The following is a 20,201-nucleotide window of genomic DNA, read 5'->3' as shown; positions in this document are numbered from 1 at the left end:
AAGAGCTTCTAAAGCACAGGCAGAAGAGAAATTAGCTCAGTCAGGGAAAAAAGGTGATAAGGCATTCTTCAGATACATAAATGAAAAAAGGAAACTAAAACAAGGAATTACAAAATTAAAAACAAAAGGAAGGAAGGTATATGGAAGAAGATAAAGAACTAGCTGACTGCCTCAATGAATACTTCTGTTCAGTTTTTACAAAGGAAAATAAAGGAAAAGGACCTCAGTTAGGAAAGAAGACTAATGAATCTTTTGATGCATGTGTCTTTACAAAGGAAGAGGTTCTAAGTCAGCTGTCTAAAATTAATACAAATAAGTCACAGGGGCCTAATGGGATAAACCCAAAGCTATTAAAAGAGCTCAGCGGTGAACTAGCAAAACCATTACAGAATTATTTAACCAATCACTGGCAACAGGAGTCGTCCCAGAAGATTGGAAATTAGCAAATGTTGTGCCCATTCACAAGAAAGGTAGTAGGGAGGAATCGGGCAACTATAGGCCAGTAAGCCTGCCATCAATAGTGGGGAAATTAATGGAAACCATACTTAAGGAGAGGATTGTGGAACATCTAAAATACCATGGATTGAAAGATGAAAAACAGCATGGGTTTACTTCAGGGAGATCACGTCAAACTAATCTTATTGATTTTTTTGGATTGGGTGACTAAAATAATAGATGGCAGAGGTGCAGTAGTCAAACTAATCTTATTGATTTTTTTGGATTGGGCGACTAAAATAATAGATGGCAGAGGTGCAGTAGACATTGCTTATCTAGACTTTAGTAAGGCTTTTGATACTGTCCCACATAGAAGGCTTATCAATAAATTGCAGTCTTTGGGCTTGGACTCCCATATTGTTGAATGGATTAGGCAGTGGCTGAGGGACAGACAACAGAGGGTTGTAGTCAATGGAGTATATTCAGACCATGGTCTTGTTACCAGTGGGGTACCTCAGGGATCTGTTCTGGGACCCATATTGTTTAATATCTTTATCAGCGAAATTGCAGAAGGCCTCGATGGTAAGGTGTGTCTTTCTGCTGATGACACAAAGATTTGTAACAGGGTTGATGTTCCTGGAGGGATACACCAAATGGAAAGGGATTTAGGAAAACTAGAGGAATGGTCAAAAATCTGGCAACTAAAATTTAATGTTGATAAGCGCAAGATAATGCACCTGGGGCGTAAAAACCCAAGAGCAGAATATAAAATCAGTGATACAGTCCTAACCTCAGTATCTGAGGAAAGGGATTTAGGGGTCATTATTTCAGAAGACTTAAAAGGTAGGCAGACAATGTCATAGAGCAGCAGGAAATGCTAGCAGAATGCTTGGGTGTATAGGGAGAGGAATTACCAGTAGAAAGAGGGAGGTGCTCATGCCGCTCTACAGAGCACTAGTGAGACCTCATTTGGAGTATTGTGCGCAGTACTGGAGACCATATCTCCAGAAGGATATTGATACTTTGGAGAGAGTTCAGAGAAGAGCTACTAACCTGGTACATGGATTGCAGGATAAAACTTACCAGGAAAGATTAAAGGACCTTAACATGTATAGCTTGGAAGAAAGACTACACAGAGGGGATAGGATAGAAACTTTTAAATACATAAAGGGAATCAACAAGGTAAAAGAGGAGAGAATATTTAAAAGAAGAAAAACTGCTACAAGAGGACATAGTTTTAAATTAGAGGGGCAAAGGTTTGAAAGTAATATCAGGAAGTATTACTTTACTGAGAGAGTAGTGGATGCATGGAATAGCCTTCCTGCAGAAGTGGTAGCTGCAAATACAGTGAAGGAGTTTAAGCATGCATGGGATAGGCATAAGGCCATCCTTCATATAAGATAGGGTCAAGGGCTATTCATAGTATTCAGTATATTGGGCAGACTAGATGGGCCAAATGGTTCTTATCTGCGGTACCATGCTTGGACTCTAATGGTAGCTGGAACCCAGGCGGATCCATTGGTCCCAGAACCACCTCCCTGCGACATTCTGGTCTGGAGCCATGAGCCCTAATCGGTTTTGTGGCTCATTTGCTGCCAGCCTCAGAAGAGGATGGGAGGGGAGGGGACAGCTATAGGTCAAAAGGCTCATGCCAGCAAGCGGACGTATCTTTTCTCTGAAGGGGAATTGTGCCATATGTTTAAAGGGACCTGCAAACTGCTGACTTCACTGCCTCCCATGTGACTACAGCGAAGAACTCATCACAACCCAAACAGGGCCAGGGCAAGGATTTTTGCCGCCCTAGGCAAGATAAAAATTGCCCCCCCCACCCTTATCAGATGATCTGCCCATATCATGACATCACATATGTTCCAACCCTTTCTCAGCATTTAAATTTAAAGAACTGCTATGTTTCCCTTAGGGTTAATCAAGTTTCTTGTAGCTGTCTCCCTGACAGCCGCTAGAGGTGCTTCCGCGATTCTCACTGTGAAAATTACAGTGGGAAGACGCGGAACATAGTTTTGAATGCGTGCGCATGCGCATTCGCAGCTGAGAGGAGGATCGGGGAGAAGAGTTCCCAGTGCCGGCGCTGGAGAAAGGTAAGTGGCTGAAGGGGTTTTAACCCCTTCAGCCCAGTGGGAGGGGCTCCTAACTATATAGTGCCAGGAAAAGGAGTTTGTTTTCCTGGCACTATAGTGCTCCTTTAACACCAGTACTGCACAGTGTCTGTTCTCTGCAGGAACAGGCTATAGACACCAGTACCACTACATTAAACTGTAGTGGTTCTGGGACTATAGTATCCTTTTATGCTCCATTCACACGTCCGCAATTTCGTTCTGCATTTTGCGGAACGGAATTGCGGACCAATTCATTCCTACGGTGTGCTGCCCGGACACGGAATTGCGGATCCGCACTTCCGGACATGTCCTATTCTTGTCCGCAATTGCGGACAAGAACAGGCATATTCTATTAGTGCCGGCAATGTGCGGTCCGCAAAATGCGGAAGGCACATTGCCGCTTTCAGTGTTTTGCGGATCCGCGGCTCCGTGTATCCGCAAAACACGTTGCGGACGTGTGAATGGAGCCTTAATGTGAGGTAAATTAGTTTCCAATGTAGTCTTAATAACTAAACAATTAAATAATAAACATATTGCCTTGTCTACTTACCACCAGGACAATAAGATGATCTGGTGTCTGGCTCTTGGTCTGGCTCTGGGGACTCCCTTGTCACTCTCTTCTCCCCTCCCCCCACCCCTTGTCGCTCTGGGGACTCCCTTGTCACTCTCTTCTCCACCCCTCCTCGTCACTCTCCTCTCCCCCCTCCCTCGTCACTCTCTTCTCCCTCCCTCGTCACTCTCTTCTCCCTCCCTTGTCACTCTCCCCCCCCTTGTCACTCTCCCCCCCCCTTGTCACTCTCCCCCCCCCCCTTGTCACTCCCCCCCCCCCCCTTGTCACTCTCATTCCCCCCCCCCCTCCCTTGTCACTCTCATTCCCCCCCCCTCCCTTGTCACTCTCATTCCCCCCCCCTTCCGTGTCACTCTCATTTCCCCCCCCCCCTTCCTTGTCACTCATATTCCCCCCTGGCCCCACCTCTAGTGTAGCGTGGCTGATCTCTGTTCGGTCCGCGGTACAGGAGCATTTGTTTCCTGTACCCGGCCGGACTGAAAGGAAGTGAGCACTTCCGGCCGGGTACAGGAAACAAAAGCTCCTGTACCGCGGACCGAACAGAGCTCGGCCACGCAACATTAGAGGCGCTTCCCTTCTGAGGCTGTGCCCGGGCGGTGCACAATTATAGACGCAAGACGCACCAGCCTGGGCAGTGCGGCAGCCGCCCGGTGCGGGGGAGGGCCTGCCGCCATACTTTTAAAAAAAACTACTCTTTTTTTTAAAACCGCACGGGGTCGGCGCCCCCTGCTAAATTGCCTAGGTCGCCTTACAGGTGGCGCCGGCCCTGAACCCAAAAGACTCTGACTTTTTGCTCCGTTGAATCCTGTTTGTACCATACTACCTGTATTTGCAACCTCAGACCACTGTATATATTCTTAGTGTGTATAGTGTTATTTCTAGTGAGCCCTGAAGGCGATTAAATATATAATTTAATCTTGCGCTGTCTTGTATCGTCCGTGTGTTGGCTACTGCGGGTTGGTTTCTCACCCAATATAATCCCGTTAGCGGACCGGGCTTATATCAAACGAGAAGCTGGTGGCAGTCTTCCCGGGCTAGGGCAGTGAAAAGGCTCCCTCAGCTTGTTGCCTCTCTGTGCCGTGTGAACAGGAGGAGTCCGTGAACACTGTACCAAGCTGACCTTACCTGCTCCTCAGGGACGGCGTAACTTCACGCCTTGGTAACCAGTAACTGAGCGGTGTATCTAATCGTATCATGTGTGATACTGTCTGTTGAGCTGTGTATCTAATCCTTTCAGGTCTAAAACCTTCCCGGACACTTGATGTACCTGTGTGCCAAATCTGGTGAAGATCGGTCCAGTCGTTTCGTCGCGCATAAAGAACGTCCAAAAAGACAGACAAACGTCCAGACAGAAACTAATTATATATATATATATATATATATATATATATATATATATATATATATATATATATATATATAAAAGAGATGAGAGATAGGGGGTACGGGAGCTTCCCTGATGCATACAATGAACCTAAATGATAAATTGTATGGAAACAGAATTACTGCCAACACACAGATATCAGAAGGACATACCTTGTACAGTTCCCCATGGGTACTGCCGAACCTTCATCATTTTGTTTCCTATTTTGACTTCCTCTGTGCTTCCAACGACAGCAAATGGTAAGTGAGCCTGCAGAAGAAAATATATAGAATAGCTAACCAAAGTCCAGCTTATTAAAGGGGTTCTCACATTACACATTTTACAATTTACCTTCTACAGTACTTCGGGCCCTAAAATCAAATCTCCAACCACATGCAGTGCAACGCAAGTGTATACAAAGTTGTATGTATTCACCTTAAATAATATATGATAATTGCCCCTACAGATGAAATTGGCATGGGAGGTAATTGACCGCAAAGCAGTAAAGTGCTATTTAAAAACAAATCTAGTAACTGAAAAATACGTACATTCATTGTTCCATTTATCTCTGCCACGGTTTCGTCATCTGTTGGGAATTGATAGATCTGCACGCCATTACTAACCAGCTCACTTGTGATTTTTATCTTGAATTTTGTCAGCTCACTCTTAGAAATGGCATCCGACTTTGCAATAATTGGAATGATATTAACCTACACAAAGGAAAAAGAAAAAAAATCTCAATAAATCAAACAGGACTGAGCATGTATAAAGATACAATTCAAACCATGCATGCTAGATATATAATCCTAATGCAAATTTGTCAAATTTGGGACTACAGAGTTTGACATGGATGAGGACAACCACAAAAAAATATTTCAGGGAGTTGCACCCGGTCCTTGTGCCATCTGGTGTTTTTAATGTGTTTAAAAAGGTTCACCGGGAATGATTTAAAATGTCTGCCAGCGACCTGTCCTAGAATGTGAACCTGGTTAGCCACCACTTGTGGAGCTGCTTAAGGGGGTAATGATGCAACCCTGCCTACGATATTCCATCATGGCTGAGCAGCCCGACAAGAAAACTCACCAATATGTAGTATAAGAGCCAGAGCCTAGTGTGGTGCGGCCCCGCTCCCTCAGCCCCCTAGGCAGCTCAGGAAGTGGTGGTAACCAGTCCTGCTCACATTCTAGGACAGGTTGCTCAGGCCATTTTAAATAATTTCAGGAGAACCCTTTTAATAGTTGGCATCCGTCTGGCCGGCAATTTTTTTATTTATTTTTTTGAATAGTCAAAATGGCATAAATTTTTTAAAAAAGGACTAAAAGAAAATATATTTCCCTGCCACTCCCTTTCTAATGCTTTCTGTGTACCTACTCGTCTCTACGTCCCAGTCCCTCTTGACACACAGTAAATGCCTACTCAGCTGATCAATGGCCGCAGTGGTGACCATCGGTGATTGGGATTGGCATAATGATCACTTTGTGTGTCAAGAGGGACCACGGAAGTAGAGACCCGTAAGCATCCCTTTACTCCTGCAATTAAAGCAGATCTGTGATATGTCTAAGCCATTATTACAATAGGTACAAAAAAATACTGTGCTTTTGGTAATAGCCAATAAAGAGTACCGCGGATTCATGGTAGTGTCCACTGTATTAAAGGGCTTCTGTCACCCCACTAAAGTGATTTTTTTTTTTTGGGCTAGTTAAATTAGTTATATAACGATATCTGAAAATATAATAGTGTTCCTTACTTTGATCCAGCAGTTTAGTCAAAAAACGAAGTTTTATCCTATGCAAATTCGGTCTCTACCAGCAAGTAGGGTGTCTACTTGCTGGTAGCTGCTGCAGAAATCCGCCCCCTCCTCTTGTTGATTGACAGGGCCAGCCGGGATCTCCTCCTCCGGCCAGCCCTGTCGGCGTTTCAAAAATCGCGCGCCCGTGTTGAATCTGCGCAGGCGCTCTGAGATGAGGAGGCTCGTTTCCTCAGAACTCCCTCAGTGCGCCTGCGCCGATGACGTCTTCTATTTCGATGATGAAAGCACCTCCCCGCGTTCTCCTCACCAATGACTGATGGGCACTAAGTTCTACAAGCAGAAACATCAGCTGTAGTTAACCACTGTTAAGAATACAGTTGCCAATCGTCCCAATTTTGTTGTGATTTTCCTGAACTTTCACCGAAATTTGGCTTTTCCTGAGCCAAAAATGTGTGTGGCTTTTGTAACACACATCCTAAGCACTGGGTGTACTTGAGGGAGGAGCGTAAATGCCCTAAATTTACCAAACAGAAGTGTTGGTAAGTGTAAGGAAAATTATTATTTACTGGCAGCCCTGATTGTCAGTTGATTCACCTTTTAGCTTGTACACAGTCAGTGTACATGCAAAATATGTTCCCACCCCCCAGCCATCTGGTTGTCCGCTAGCAAGGGAGAAAGCCACGGGGGTCCAGGCTTCAAGGAGGCCCCAGGTGGATAATGTCACACCTCAACCAGCCAGTTTGGAGGCAACCAAATCTACAGGAAAACCCCCAGCAGGGGGTCTCAGCCCTTGCCCAGGATCAATGCTACCTCCCAGACATGTTGGCACCTACATTTCATAAGGAATTATGAATTGCCCGGCCATCGCAGGCGCAAACTAGATACATATTTGTGTCCCGATGGCCACGAGGAACGTGCCCATGTTCTTGGTTTGATAGTGGGATGCCAGGGAAGGGAGTAGGGATCGACCGATTATCGGTTTGGCCGATATTATCGGCCGATATTGAGGATTTTGAACGTTATCGGTATCGGCATCTATTTTGCCGATATACCGATAACGTATGGGGAACACAGAACGCGCTGCTGACAGCGCTCTCTGTGTTCCCTCCGCAGCACAGGGGAGAAGGAAGCAGTGTCTCCTCCCCCCTGTGATGCTGCTGCTGCCGCCAATAGCAGGAGAGGAGACAAGAGGAGGGGAGGGGCTGTGGCCGCTGCGCCACCAATGAAGATAAGCCTTTCATTCATTCATATACAGGAGGCGGGAGCTGGCTGCAGAATCACATAGCCGGCTCCCGACCTCTATGAACGGCAGCTGCGGTCCGCGGTAGTTAACTCCTCAGGTGCCGCGGATCGCAGCCACCGCTCATAGAGGTCGGGAGCCGGCTATGTGATTCTGCAGCCAGCTCCCGCCTCCTGTATATGAATGAATGAAAGACTCCTCTTCATTGGTGGCGCAGTGCGCCCCCCCCCCGAGCCCCCCAGTATTAATCATTGGTGGCGCAGTGCGCCCCCCACCCCAATGCCGGCCAATAGTAAAAACATTGGTGGCGCAGTGCGCCCCTCCCCCCCACCCAGTATTACTCATTGGTGGCAGTGGCCACAGGATCCCCTCTCCCCTGCTCCTCCGATCGGAGCCCCAGCAGTGTAAGCCTGGGGCTCCGATCGGTTACCATGGCAGCCAGGACGCTATTGAAGCCCTGGCTGCCATGATAAGCTCCATGCTGCTGTGTGCACAAAGCACAGAGCAGCAGGGACAGTGTGAGCTCCTATTCACCCTGATAGAGATCTATCAGGGGGAATAGGACAAGGGTTCTAGTCCCTAAGGGGGATAAAAGTTAGTAAAAAAAAAAAAAATACAAAAATATTAAGTATAAATGAAAAAGATTTATAAAAAAAAAAAATACACATTAACAATAAACCAAAATACACATTAACAATAAACATATTAATTTTCAGCAGATTCGTGTATGAATTTTTTTTTTTTCTCAAAAATGAAAATTCCCAGAATATCGGTATAAATTATCGGCTATCGGCCTGAAAGTTCACAAATTATCGGTATCGGTATCGGCCCTAAAAAATCAATATCGGTCGATCCCTAGAAGGGAGATATGTATATCTCCCCACAGAAACCAACTAACAGTACCATATTTGGACTCTACTTGTAGCCGGAACCCAGGCGGATCCATCCCAGAACCATCTCCCTGTGACCTTCTGGACTGGAGCTATGAACCCTAAAGAGTTTTGTGGGTCATTTGCAGCCAGTCCGGTGGACCCCTCCCAAAGGCCAGGAGGGGAGAGGCCGACTACAGGTTAAAAGGCTTGTGCCAGCAAGCGGGCGGGTCTTTCTCTGAAGAAGGGTCACATCGTGTAATGTGTTTAGAAGGACCCAGGAACTAGCTGAGATCACTGCCCTTCATGTGACTACACCAAAGAACACACCACAACCGAAAGGAACTTTCATCTTACCCGGTAACTGACTTTTGCTCTGCTTAACCCTGTTGTACCCATATAACCTGTATCTGTAACCTCAGACCACTGTATATATTCTCTGTGTATATTGTGTTATATCTAGTGTGCCCTTACGGCAAATAACTATATAATTTAATCTTGTATCTCGATCACGAATCCCCACGTCAGTGTTTTGGCCTAGTTACCGCGGGTTGGTTTCTCACCCTATATAATCCAGTTAGCGGACCGGGCTTATATCAAACGAGAAGCTGGTGGCAGATACCCGGGCTGAGACAGCGCTGTTTTCACTGCGGTAGTGAAAAGGCTCTCTCAGCTTGTTGCCTCTCTGTGCCCGCGTGGACAGGAGGTGTCTGTGTAAACTGTACCAAGCTGACCTTACTTGCTCCTCTGGAGGGCATAACGTCACGTTTTTGGTAACCCGTGACCATACCGCGTCTCGTGAGCTCGACGTAGGCGACGTCAAGCGGGCACGAGGTGTGGTATTCGTCACAGTAAGCATGTAAAGTAAGCATGCAAATAGGGCAAGAAACATGGAAAGCATTGGGCTCATAACAGGAGTAGGATAAAGGGATTTATAAAAATCTGAGATGACAAGATCAAGCATTTCATTTTTTAGCTTACTGTATATGTACTCTGTCCTCCAGCTGGCTAATCTGATATTAGCTGAGACTATTAGGTTCCTGACGGATCCGGAACTCGTAAAAAAAATTACCAGGAAAAAAATAATTCTTTTTTTTTTTTTAACCAGACACACTGCAAACAGATCAAACACTTGCCTCACTTCAACATTTTTCATCTTAGGCTACTTTCACACGAGCGTTCGGAGCGGATCCGTCTGATGTTTCATCAGACGGATCCGCTCCGATAATGCAGACGTTTGCATCCGTTCAGAACGGATCCGTCTGCATTATTACTTAGAAAATTTTCTAAGTCAGAAAGTAGCCTGAGCGGATCCGTTCAGACTTTACATTGAAGGTCAATGGGGAACGGATCCGCTTGAAGATTGAGCCATATGGTGTCATCTTCAAGCGGATCCGTCCCCATTGACTTCCATTATAAGTCTGGACGGATCCGCTCGCCTCCGCACGGCCAGGCGGACACCCGAACGCTGCAAGCAGCGTTCAGGTGTCCGCTCACTGAGCGGAGCGGAGGCTGAGCGCTGGCAGGCGGATGCATTCTCAGTGGATCCGCCTCCACTGAGAATGCATTAGGGCCAGACGGATGAGTTCGGGGCCGCTTGTTAGCCCCTTCAAACGGAGCTCACGAGCGGACACCCGAACGCTCGTGTGAAAGTAGCCTAAAATGGAGTTACATTAGTAATCCTGTTCCTTACATACTGGCTTAAACTTACTATCAAACCCCTTTTCCACTGCATGGAACTGACTAAACAATATTCAGATCTACTCTCTCTCTCACTGGGCCAAAGTTGCAGATAGTATATGGTACTTTTTCGGTACCACATCCAAGGAAGCTCTAAACAACTCAAGGCGGTACCATGAAGGTCACATGACCACAATGCAGACTACCGACTGGTCTAAGAATGGTCGCTACCCTGCTACCATCTACATTGAAGGCGTATCACATCCACAGTAGACAACCAACTAGCTGGTACCAAAATAGAGTAGAGGTGAGTAGAGCAGGGAAGAGTCAGCACCATGCACTTTAGTTAATACATCAACATTAGGAAACATGGAAAAAAAGGTATAGCTGTGCATTGTAATATTCAGATATTTGAGCTACCAACCTTACTGTCCAGTTTCTTCATAGTCACCAGGTCCAGAGATTTCAAGGAGTGTCCAGTAGGGGCAATAAAGTAGAGGCATGCATGTATACGAGAGTCATGGTAATTATGAAGAACTCTTTTAATCTTCAGCTCTTCTTGCAGGTATGCCTCAAACTGGGAGTCAATGAAGTCAACGATGGGCTTGTAACTTTAGGACAAAATAAAAATTATTGCTGAACTCTTTCAAGACTGGGGGATTTTCCAGTTTTTCACTTTCTACTCCCAGCCCTCCCAAAGTCATAACTTTATTTTTGCATTAAAATAGCCATTTGGCGGGAAAAGACTTACTTTCTAGTGGTTACATATATGGTTACATATAATGTGGTGGGGAGCAGGAAAAAACACCATTCCGTCACTGTTTTATGGGTTTGTTAGGTTTTTTTTTTTACACCGTTTTCTATGTGGCAAAAGTGACCTGTTACTTTTATTCTCTGGGTCAGTATGATTACAACGATATTACAAATGTATAGTTTTTCTTCCATTTTAATACTGAAGAAAAAAAAATGAAAAAACTTTGGAATTTTTTTTTCTTTGCACTGCTATATTTTAACCCCCATATTTTTTTACTTTTATGTGTACAGAACTGTGTGAGGGCTCATATTTTTGCTGTATAATCTGTACTTTTCATTGATACCATTCTGGGGTGTGTATGACTTTTTAATCACTTTTTATTACATTTTTTGTGGTAGGTGAAGCGACAAAACGTCAAATTGGCCACCGCCAATGTAATTTAACGGTGGAGCGGCGGAAGGGGTTAAACTCAATCAATCAAAATAACCCATACTTATTGGAAATAAAGGAATCCTTGTGCTGTATATATTATCTTACAAAATAAAATTACACTATATGCAATAAATGGCCAAACAATGTTGAATCAGTATTCTCCAATGCTTTTTGTTATGCCCCTGTGTTAAAAACTAAATTTAGGGGGGATCAAATTTAAACAAACAGTTAAAGGCTTGCCCCACAAAAAAAAATATTCTACAATTTTCAAACCAGCACCTGGATCTGAATTCTTTTGTAATTGCGCTTAATAAAAAATGTAGCATAGCCACTGAGTTATTAAATATAATGTATCTGTATAGCGCCACCTGCTGTTTGTTTTTTTCTTATTTCTTTGTCCGGCTCACTGAGATGGCCGCACATGCTCAGTTTCATCTTTCAACTGCCTCCTGAGCTGTGATTGGGAGAGCATGGACACGCCCCCTTAGATGCAGCAGAAAAGACACTCCCCTGAGCTGCCAGCTTGATAGAAATCTAGCAGAGCAGTGAATGGGGAGATCTCTGGATCCATGTGAGGTGCAGGGCTGGTTCTAGCTTTGTTAGGCCCCTTTCACACGGGCGAGTATTCTGCGCGGGTGCAATGCGTGAGTAGAACGCATTGCACCCGCACTGAATCCTGACCCATTAATTTCTATGGGGCTGTGCACATGAGCTGTGATTTTCAAGCATCACTTGTGCGTTGCGTGAAAATCGCAGCAAGCTTTATATTCTGCGTTTTTCACGCAACGCAGGCCCCATAAAAGTGAATGGGGCCGCGTGAAAATCGCAAGCATCCGCAAGCAAGTGCAGATACGGTGCGATTTTCACGCATGGTTGCTAGGTGACGATTGGGCTGGGGACCCGATCTGTATTATTTTCCCTTATAACATGCTTATAAGGGAAAATAATAGCATTCTGAATACAGAATGCAAAGTAAAATAGTGATGGAGGGGTTAAAAATAAAATAAAAATTAACTCACCGAGTCCACTTGATCACGTAGTTGTGGATCTCTGTCTTCTTCTGTAATGTTGAGCTGCCGGCTAAGGACCTGTGGTGACGTCACATCACATGGTCCCTGAACCATGCGATTGGACCATGTGACAAGCACAGTGACGTCATCAAAGGTCCTATTCCTGTGCACAGCAAAGAAGAAGACAGAAGAGATGCCGGCTGCGCGATCAAGTGGATTAAAGAGAGGAAAATTATTATATATATTTTTTTAACCCCTCCAGCCCTATTTTACTATGCATTCTGTATTAAAGAGGACCTTTCACTGATTCTTACCCTATGAACTAAGTATACAGACATGTGGAGCGGCGCCCGGGGATCTCACTGCACTTACTATTATCCCCGGGCGCCGCTCCGTTCTCCTGCTATGTCCTCCGGTATCTCCGCTCACTAAGTTATAGTAGGCGGAGATACCAGTCCCTAAGTTATGGTAGGCGGAGTCTGCCCTAGCGCTGGCCAATTGCATTGCAGAGCTCACAGCCTGGGAGAAAATAACCTCCCAGGCTGTGAGCTCTGCGCTGCGATTGGCCAGCGCTAGGGCAGACTCCGCCTACCATAACTTAGGGACTGGTATCTCCGCCTACTATAACTTAGTGAGCGGAGATACCGGAGGACATAGCAGGAGAACGGAGCGGCGCCCGGGGATAATAGTAAGTGCAGTGAGATCCCCGGGCGCCGCTCTACATATCTGTATAGTTAGTTCATAAGTAAGAATCGGTGAAAGGTCCTCTTTAAGAATGTATTATTTTCCCTTATAACATGGTTATAAGGAAAATAATAGCAATCTACAAAACACCTAACCCAAACCCGAACTTCTGTGAAGAAGTCCGGGTTCGGGTTTGGGTACCAAACATGCCAATTTATCTCACGCGCGTGCAAAACGCATTACAATGTTTTGCACTTGCGCTGAAAAATCGCGCATTTTCCCGCAACGCACCCGCATCTTACCCGGGCAAAAAACCTGACGCCCTTGTGAAAGAGGCCTTAGAAATAGATTGTCATTTACTATATGACGACTGATTTTAATTTTTTACATTAGCCATGGGATAACAACATTAAACACAAGACCTGCTTGTGCTATGACAGTCTTAAAAGGGCCCTGCGCTGCCGGAGCAGGCATATATTTTATAACTAGGTGACCTTGCCATAAATTTAATGCATCCTCTGGCAGTCGATGCGCCTGACTGATGTCTAATGGCAGCTTGTAGCTGGCGTAGATTTCAGTCATCATTTACGTCAGTTTCTGGCATAAATGACAAATGTGGCTGGGCCGTTGGCCTCGCCTACACCCCGCCATCGTCATGTCCCCTTTTCAGAAATGGGTGAGGGTGGCGTAAAAATGCCAGTTGCAACTTTTTAAAACCAAATTTATGGTTTGGGACGATGATAAGTCTCCCCTACAGGTTGTGATCATTGCACTGCAGCTTGTCCACAAATAATCACCAGTTATTAGAATAATAATGTATTGTTTTCCATATTGATCATGCATTACATATGAAATTAGTGTTACCTGTCTTCTTTATTAATCTGATCTCCAAAACCTGCAGAACTAACAATGGTCATTTTCAGCCGAACGTTACTTTCTGTCAGATCATAGGTGCTCGATTTCAGCTGAACCCCAGGCTGTGAATGCAAAGTTTGTTCCGCTTCAAACTTTGTATTAAATAATGTATCCATAAGAGTGGATTTGCCAAGACCCGTCTCACCTAAAAACAAAGCACATAAAATCTTTCATTTACTAACGTCTACTAAACATAGTAAATAAATGCGCATCAAGGACAATTACCTTTATATAAGACACACGAAAAAAGAATATCTAATAGGTAACAAACAAGAGTAATATTTTTAGTCAAAATACTGTTACCATTGTCTTGCAAATAAAAGGAGGTGGAAATTATTCTAAACTAAGTTAGGCTACTTTCACATCTGCGCTTTCCCTTTCCGCTATTAGATCCGTCATAGGATCTCAATAGCGGCGAGTAAACGCTTCCGTTTTGTCCCTATAGTCAATGGGGACAAAACTGAACGAAATGGAATGCCACCAGAATGCATTTCGTTCCATTTGGTTGCAAGCAGCGTTTTTCTGTTCCCGATGTGGTGCCGAGCAAGACGGATCCGTCATGACTCACAATGCAAGTCAATGGGGACGGATCAGTTTAACTCTGACACAATAAAAAACTGATCCGTCCCCCATTAACTTTCAATGGAGTTCATGACAGATCCGTCTTGGCAATGTTAAAGATAATACAACCGGATCAGTTCATAACAGGTGCAGACGGTTTTTACTGATCCATGACGGATCCAGCAAAAACGCTGGTGTGAAAGTAGCCTTAAATGTACTTTACACAACCAGCTAACAAAAACAATAGATACAATCATACAGCAATACTTTCTGAAGAAAAACTTGATCTTGGGGGAAGGGGGGGGGGGGGAGAAAAAAAAAATTGTTAAAAATAATACAGACCAAATATAATTTACAACACGTTGAGGTTTTTGAGTCCACATTACCACTTACTATGTCCCAGCCCTGGTTGGTATTCTTTAATTTTAATATTGCATTTGCACTTTAAAATGGATGATGACATCCAGGGACCTGAGCAGAGGTCGGAGAGCACAGAGCCGAGAGCCAGTGTCAGGAATCAGGTAAGGCCAAGTTCACACTTCAGTTGTTTGGTCAGTTATTTCCATCAGTTATTGTGAGCCCAAACCAGTAGTGAAGGCTACTCAGAGATAAGGTATAAGGCAAAGATTTCCTCCTGTTCTGTGTTTTTAACGCGCACCTGGTTGTGGCTCACAATAATTGATGGAAATAACTGAAGTGTGAACTCAGCCTAAGGGCTCATGCTGACAGTCGTTGCTTGTCTGCAATATGTGGGCACCGACTGTGTGCTCACCATATCACGGATGTGGACCCATTCACTTGAATGGATCTGCAATCCAGAAGGTGCGGTGCGGAACGGAGGATAGGAACCCCACGGAAGAACTATGGAGCGCTGCCGTGGGGTTTCTCTCCATGCCTAATTTTGTTAAACAATTATAGCACACTTTCTGTAAATCCAATAAACTTCATTTCACTTCTCAAATATCACTGTGTGTGTCTCCTATATGATATATTTAACTGACATTTTTTATCGTAACCACCAACGATTTATACAGGAAAATCATGACGATTAACAAGTTTGCCCAAACTTTCGCATCCCACTGTATAAGATAGATGGGTAGATAGATACGAGATAGATTAACTTATATTTAGACAATTGTGTTCCAGGCAGCAATTAGTTAATAAACAAAAACAGCTACAGTGTGTGTGTGTGTGTGTGTTGGGGGGGGGGGGGGGGGGTCCTGTATATTCTCTGCAGGCTGCCTCCCCTCCTGTACCTATCAGGTTATGTCTGCCATCAAGCAGCCCTTATAATTTATTGCAGCACAGAGAGGGGAGAGGGGCAGGCAGCACATATGTCCGGTCATTAGAGGGCGACATTCTGAACTCACCAGTAAACCAGAGGAGCAGAGGAGGCCATTACCTTCACAGTGCAGGGCCTCCTGTGAGAGAGGAAGGGGCTGGGTCCAAGGTCTGCCTGCTATGGATGCAGCACCCAGCTCCTCACTACAGCATAATGACCCTGCGGGCTACAGTGGGCAGGAGACCAGGGACCAGCGCTCCTTGCTGCGCTCTTCTCAGGTGCGGCCACCAGCTCTCTTCCACTTCTGTCTGGGCAGATCAGCAGGGGGCCCCATTTAGGGATGGGGCCTGGGCAATTTCCCTGTTCCCTCCCCCCCTCTAAAGCCTCATTTCACGGACGCATGCTGTACGTGTTCTCCACGGACAGCACACGTCCCCATTCATTTTAATGTGTGCATTCAGAAATCAGTGTTTTAGCACAGTCCGTGGCTCAGCGTTTTTAGCACGGATGCATGCTCTATTTTGTCCATCACGTCCATTATAGTCTATGGGTCTGTGAAAGCCACGGATGCAACGCGGATGCCATCCGTGTTTCACGGATCATTAGGAAAAGATGCTTTGAAAATAATTTTTCAGCTGTTCAGTGTCAGTGAAACACTGATGCAACACGGACAGCAAAAACTGAAACACAGACCAACACGGATCTGTCACGGGAGAAAACACGGATTGCACATGGTCCGTGTTACCACTGATCCAAAACCGACATGGACGTCTGCATGAGGCATAACGCAGGCCCTGCACCACCCACTGCCAATTTTTTTTAAACAATCTTGGAAAAGGTCTTTAAATAATATTCAGGAAACATTAAGTTTTAATAAAAGTAATTTTCTCCACTAGTTGTGGCTGAAGTATATGGAAAAGCTAAGCAGAGTGTGGGTAGACTGGGAACCCCGCCAGACAACTGTTTGAGAAACTGATGCCTCTACATCATGTGGAGGCCTGTGCTGCTTTATTCTCCTGTATGTGTGACAGCGCAGAATGCAATGTCTATCCATATATGCCTTTAGCACTGGGGCTAAAATTAAAGAGGTTGTTCGATCCCCCCCAAAAAAAAAAAATTGGAAGTACTCCTAACACCCTCACCATGCACCTGGTATATATGCCCCAATACCTGTTTTTCATGTCTGTGCTTTCCTGTTTACATTCACAGCTTTCTATTTACATGCTGCTCTGCAGAGTTAAGCTACTTTCACACTAGCGTTCGGAGCGGGTCCGTCTGATGTTTCATCAGACGGACCAGCTCCTATAATGCAGACGTTTGCATCCGTTCAGAACGGATCCGTCTGCATTATAACTTAGAGAAATTTCTAAGTCTGAAAGTAGCCTGAGCGGATCCGTTCAGACTTTACATTGAAAGTCAATGGGGGACGGATCCGCTTGAAGATTGAGCCATATGGTGTCATCTTCAAGCGGATCCGTCCCCATTGACTTACATTGTAAGTCTGGACGGATCCGCTCGCCTCCGCACGGCCAGGCGGACACCCGAACGCTGCAAGCAGCGTTCAGGTGTCTGCTCACTGAGCGGAGCGGAGGCTGAATGCTGGCAGGCGGATGCATTCTCAGTGGATCCGCCTCCACTGAGAATGCATCAGGGCTGACGGCTGCGTTCGGACCGCTCGTGAGCCCCTTCAAACGGAGCTCACGAGCGGACACCTGAACGCAGGTGTGAAAGTAGCCTTATAAGTCAAAGGCTGACCCCGCCCCCCACCCTATGCAGTCTGCAGGAGCTCCGCCCACTATACCTCCTGTGGCCATCTTACTACACCCACATATGACTTCTGCTAGTCTTTTTCTCACTCCGTGTCTAAATCACATCAGAGACAGTCCACCGGCTCTTCCCTCACCATCTAGGAGTGCAATAAACAGCAAGTAGGGTTGTCACAATACCAACATTTTGATTCGATTTCGATACAATAAAAAGTATTGCAATACTCTATACCATGCGAAAAAATGAAACCCAAAAAAGCAGCGTGCATTCCGCATTTTATGGAACGTCTGGCCCATAATAGAACAACCCTATACTATTTTTTGTGGGGACAAGGTGACAAAAAAAAAATTTTGTAAATCGCACGGTTTTAATTTTTTTTCTGTTACAGCGTTCACTGCGTAGGAGATGTTTTTAAAAAAATATTTTAATAGTTTGGACTTTCTCGGACATGGCGATATGTAATATGTTTTTTTTTTATATTTAATATTTTGGCGTTTTTTATTTTACTTTTTATTTAATAACTATTTGCCCTCTTAGGGGCTAGAACCCTTGTCCTCTATTAGGGTGAATAGGATTTCACACTCTCCCCTGCTGCCCTGGGCATTGTGCACACAGCAGCAGGGAGTGTACCATGGCAGCCAATGCTTCAGTATTGTCCTGGCTGCCATGGTAACTGATCAGAGCCCCGTGATTCCACTGCTGGGGCTCCGATCGGAAGCTGCCACTGCCACCAATGAAGATACTGAGGGGGAGGGGACCCTGTGGCCACTGCCACCAATGAAGATAATACTGGAGGTGGGGTGGGGGGGGGCACACTGCAACACCAAAGAATATAATATTGGGTTGGGAGATGAAAATAATTAAACCATTAATACAGATGTACACAGGGTGCCCAAGGGGTTAATCTACGGGGATTGCAGCGCCCTGTCATTGAGGCCGGGTGCGGGGTATTTGATACGGCGGCACCTGCAGTCTACGTTTGCATTAATAGTTTAATTATCTTCATTGGTGGCGCAGTGCGCCCCCAACCCAGTATTATATTCATTGGTGGCGCAGTGTCTTCTCCTCCTGATATTCTCATTGGTGGCAGTGGCCGCGTCACAGTGGGGAGGAAGGGACTGCCTCCTTCTCCACTGTGCTGCTGAGGATAACATGGCGCGCGCTGAGAGCGGTGCATGCCATGCTAACTGATACTAGGCTGCGCAATAGCGCAGCCTAGTATCAGAAAATAGCAAAATCCCGGCATCGAATCCCGGTCTAAAAGTATCGATTGGGTATCGATAGGTAACAGCAAGCACTTCAAAATACATCTGTATCTAATCCTATAATGTATGATACAGCCTGCAGTGCCCGATACATCGCCTGTTGTATGCCATACTGCCCGTAAAGCTTTGTATCTTATACCATCTTGTATGATACTGCCTAGTGTGGTGTGTATCTAAGCTTATGTCATATACTGTCTGCTGTGCCTCTGTATCTAAATCTATCATCTGTGATACAGTCTCCTGTTCATGTATCAAAGATTCTTATGTGCGATACTCCCTGCTGAAGTATCCGTTTTGCGGTCTGCAAGTCGCTTTTGCGATATGCATTTTTTTTTTGCAGACCCATCAAAAACACATGAATAACACATGATGTCATCCATGTGCTTTCCATAGCCATATGTCAGCTCTGCAAAAGACAGACCATGTCCTATTCTTGTCCTCAAAATGCAGACCTCGAATCATAGAAGTTGGTGGGTCTCCAAAAAAAGCAGATGGCACACGGATGGTATCCTTATTTAGTGGATCTGCAACTTGCAGAGCGCAAAACAGATACATCTGTCGTGTGCATGAGGCCTAATCTTTTTTGGTCCTGCCTGCTGCAGCGTTTATCTTGACCCATCATGTGTGATAAGACCACGGTCAGCCGGGAAATGAGGCCCGTGTGCAGGCCTCATCTCCCACGCCGACTGTACTCCCCCGACCTGAACTGACTGTATCACAGTAATTTATGACACAGCCATTCCCCCCCAGTGCAACCCACAGCGCTCCCCCAGTGCCATCCTCAGCAACCCCAGTGCCATATCCACAGCGCACCCAGCTGGGACTCCTACACAGTGCTTACATTACACTGTGTATGAGTCAGTATAGGCTTCATACAGAAGCCTGTACACTGAATGAAAAACTGGTGATCCCGGTGCCGGGTCCAAGGAAGGCCGGCAGGAGGCGGTGAAGCCAGTGATGACGCACAGTCTCCTGCAGAAGAGAGGAAGAGGATGGCAAGAGACCAGAAGACCAAAAAACGCCAAAGGAGCTGTCACGTGACCGTGAAGAGGATCCAGAAAATGCTGCTGCTGCGGGTAAGCATGGCAGTCCTCACCTTCTCTCCACAGGTTAAATTCAGGTCCCATTTTTTTAGGTTTGGCCAGAGAACCCCTTTAAAATTTAACACATATGCATTAGGGCTTGGGCTCAGAATCTTTTGTGACCCTAGCAACATCCGTGATTGACAGCTTACTTTCTATAATGTGTATAGGAAAAGCGCTGCCAATCAGCGGTAAGGGGTGATGAGCGCTCAAGAATACGATAACTCCCAAGCTTGTGCATTGCACTGACTGTACTCTCAGCTCGTGCTGGAGCTGCTCAATAGTGATTTTAAGAAAACAACTGGGCCAAAAGAAAAAATCAAAGTGACCCAGCATTTGGATCATGGTCTCTGTCAATACTTTGTGTTGCCCTATCTGATGACAGATTCCCTTTATAAGGAATCCATCACCGGTTTCATAATGTGTC

The 20,201-nt window shown here is 45.4% G+C and overlaps 1 protein-coding gene across 9 annotated transcripts in view; it reads right to left on the bottom strand.

Annotated features, from left to right (window-relative positions):
* SEPTIN6 (septin 6) overlaps positions 1–20,201 on the bottom strand; it is a 154,675-nt gene that overhangs the window by 40,222 nt on the left and 94,252 nt on the right. For 7 of the 9 annotated variants that reach the window (XR_005780720.1, XR_005780719.1, XM_040442157.1 and 4 more), the window contains exons 1-4: positions 13,767–13,933; positions 10,447–10,633; positions 5,032–5,193; positions 4,657–4,753 (exon numbers count right to left, since the gene is read on the bottom strand). Coding sequence is in view for 7 of the 9 variants with exons in the window: in XM_040442157.1 (XP_040298091.1) it covers positions 4,657–4,753; positions 5,032–5,193; positions 10,447–10,633; positions 13,767–13,933 (613 nt within the window). In the remaining 2 variants the exon portion in view is untranslated. Of the gene's footprint in view, positions 1–4,656; positions 4,754–5,031; positions 5,194–10,446; positions 10,634–13,766; positions 13,966–20,201 lie in introns of those variants that run through there. The other 2 variants (XM_040442155.1, XM_040442162.1) reach the window with 2 other exon arrangements.

This window comes from Bufo bufo, chromosome 8, assembly GCF_905171765.1.
Source record: "Bufo bufo chromosome 8, aBufBuf1.1, whole genome shotgun sequence".
NCBI classification, from domain to species: Eukaryota; Metazoa; Chordata; class Amphibia; order Anura; family Bufonidae; genus Bufo; species Bufo bufo.
The sequence above is the reverse complement of the archived record's forward strand: the minus strand, read 5'-3'. Positions and strand labels throughout refer to the sequence as shown.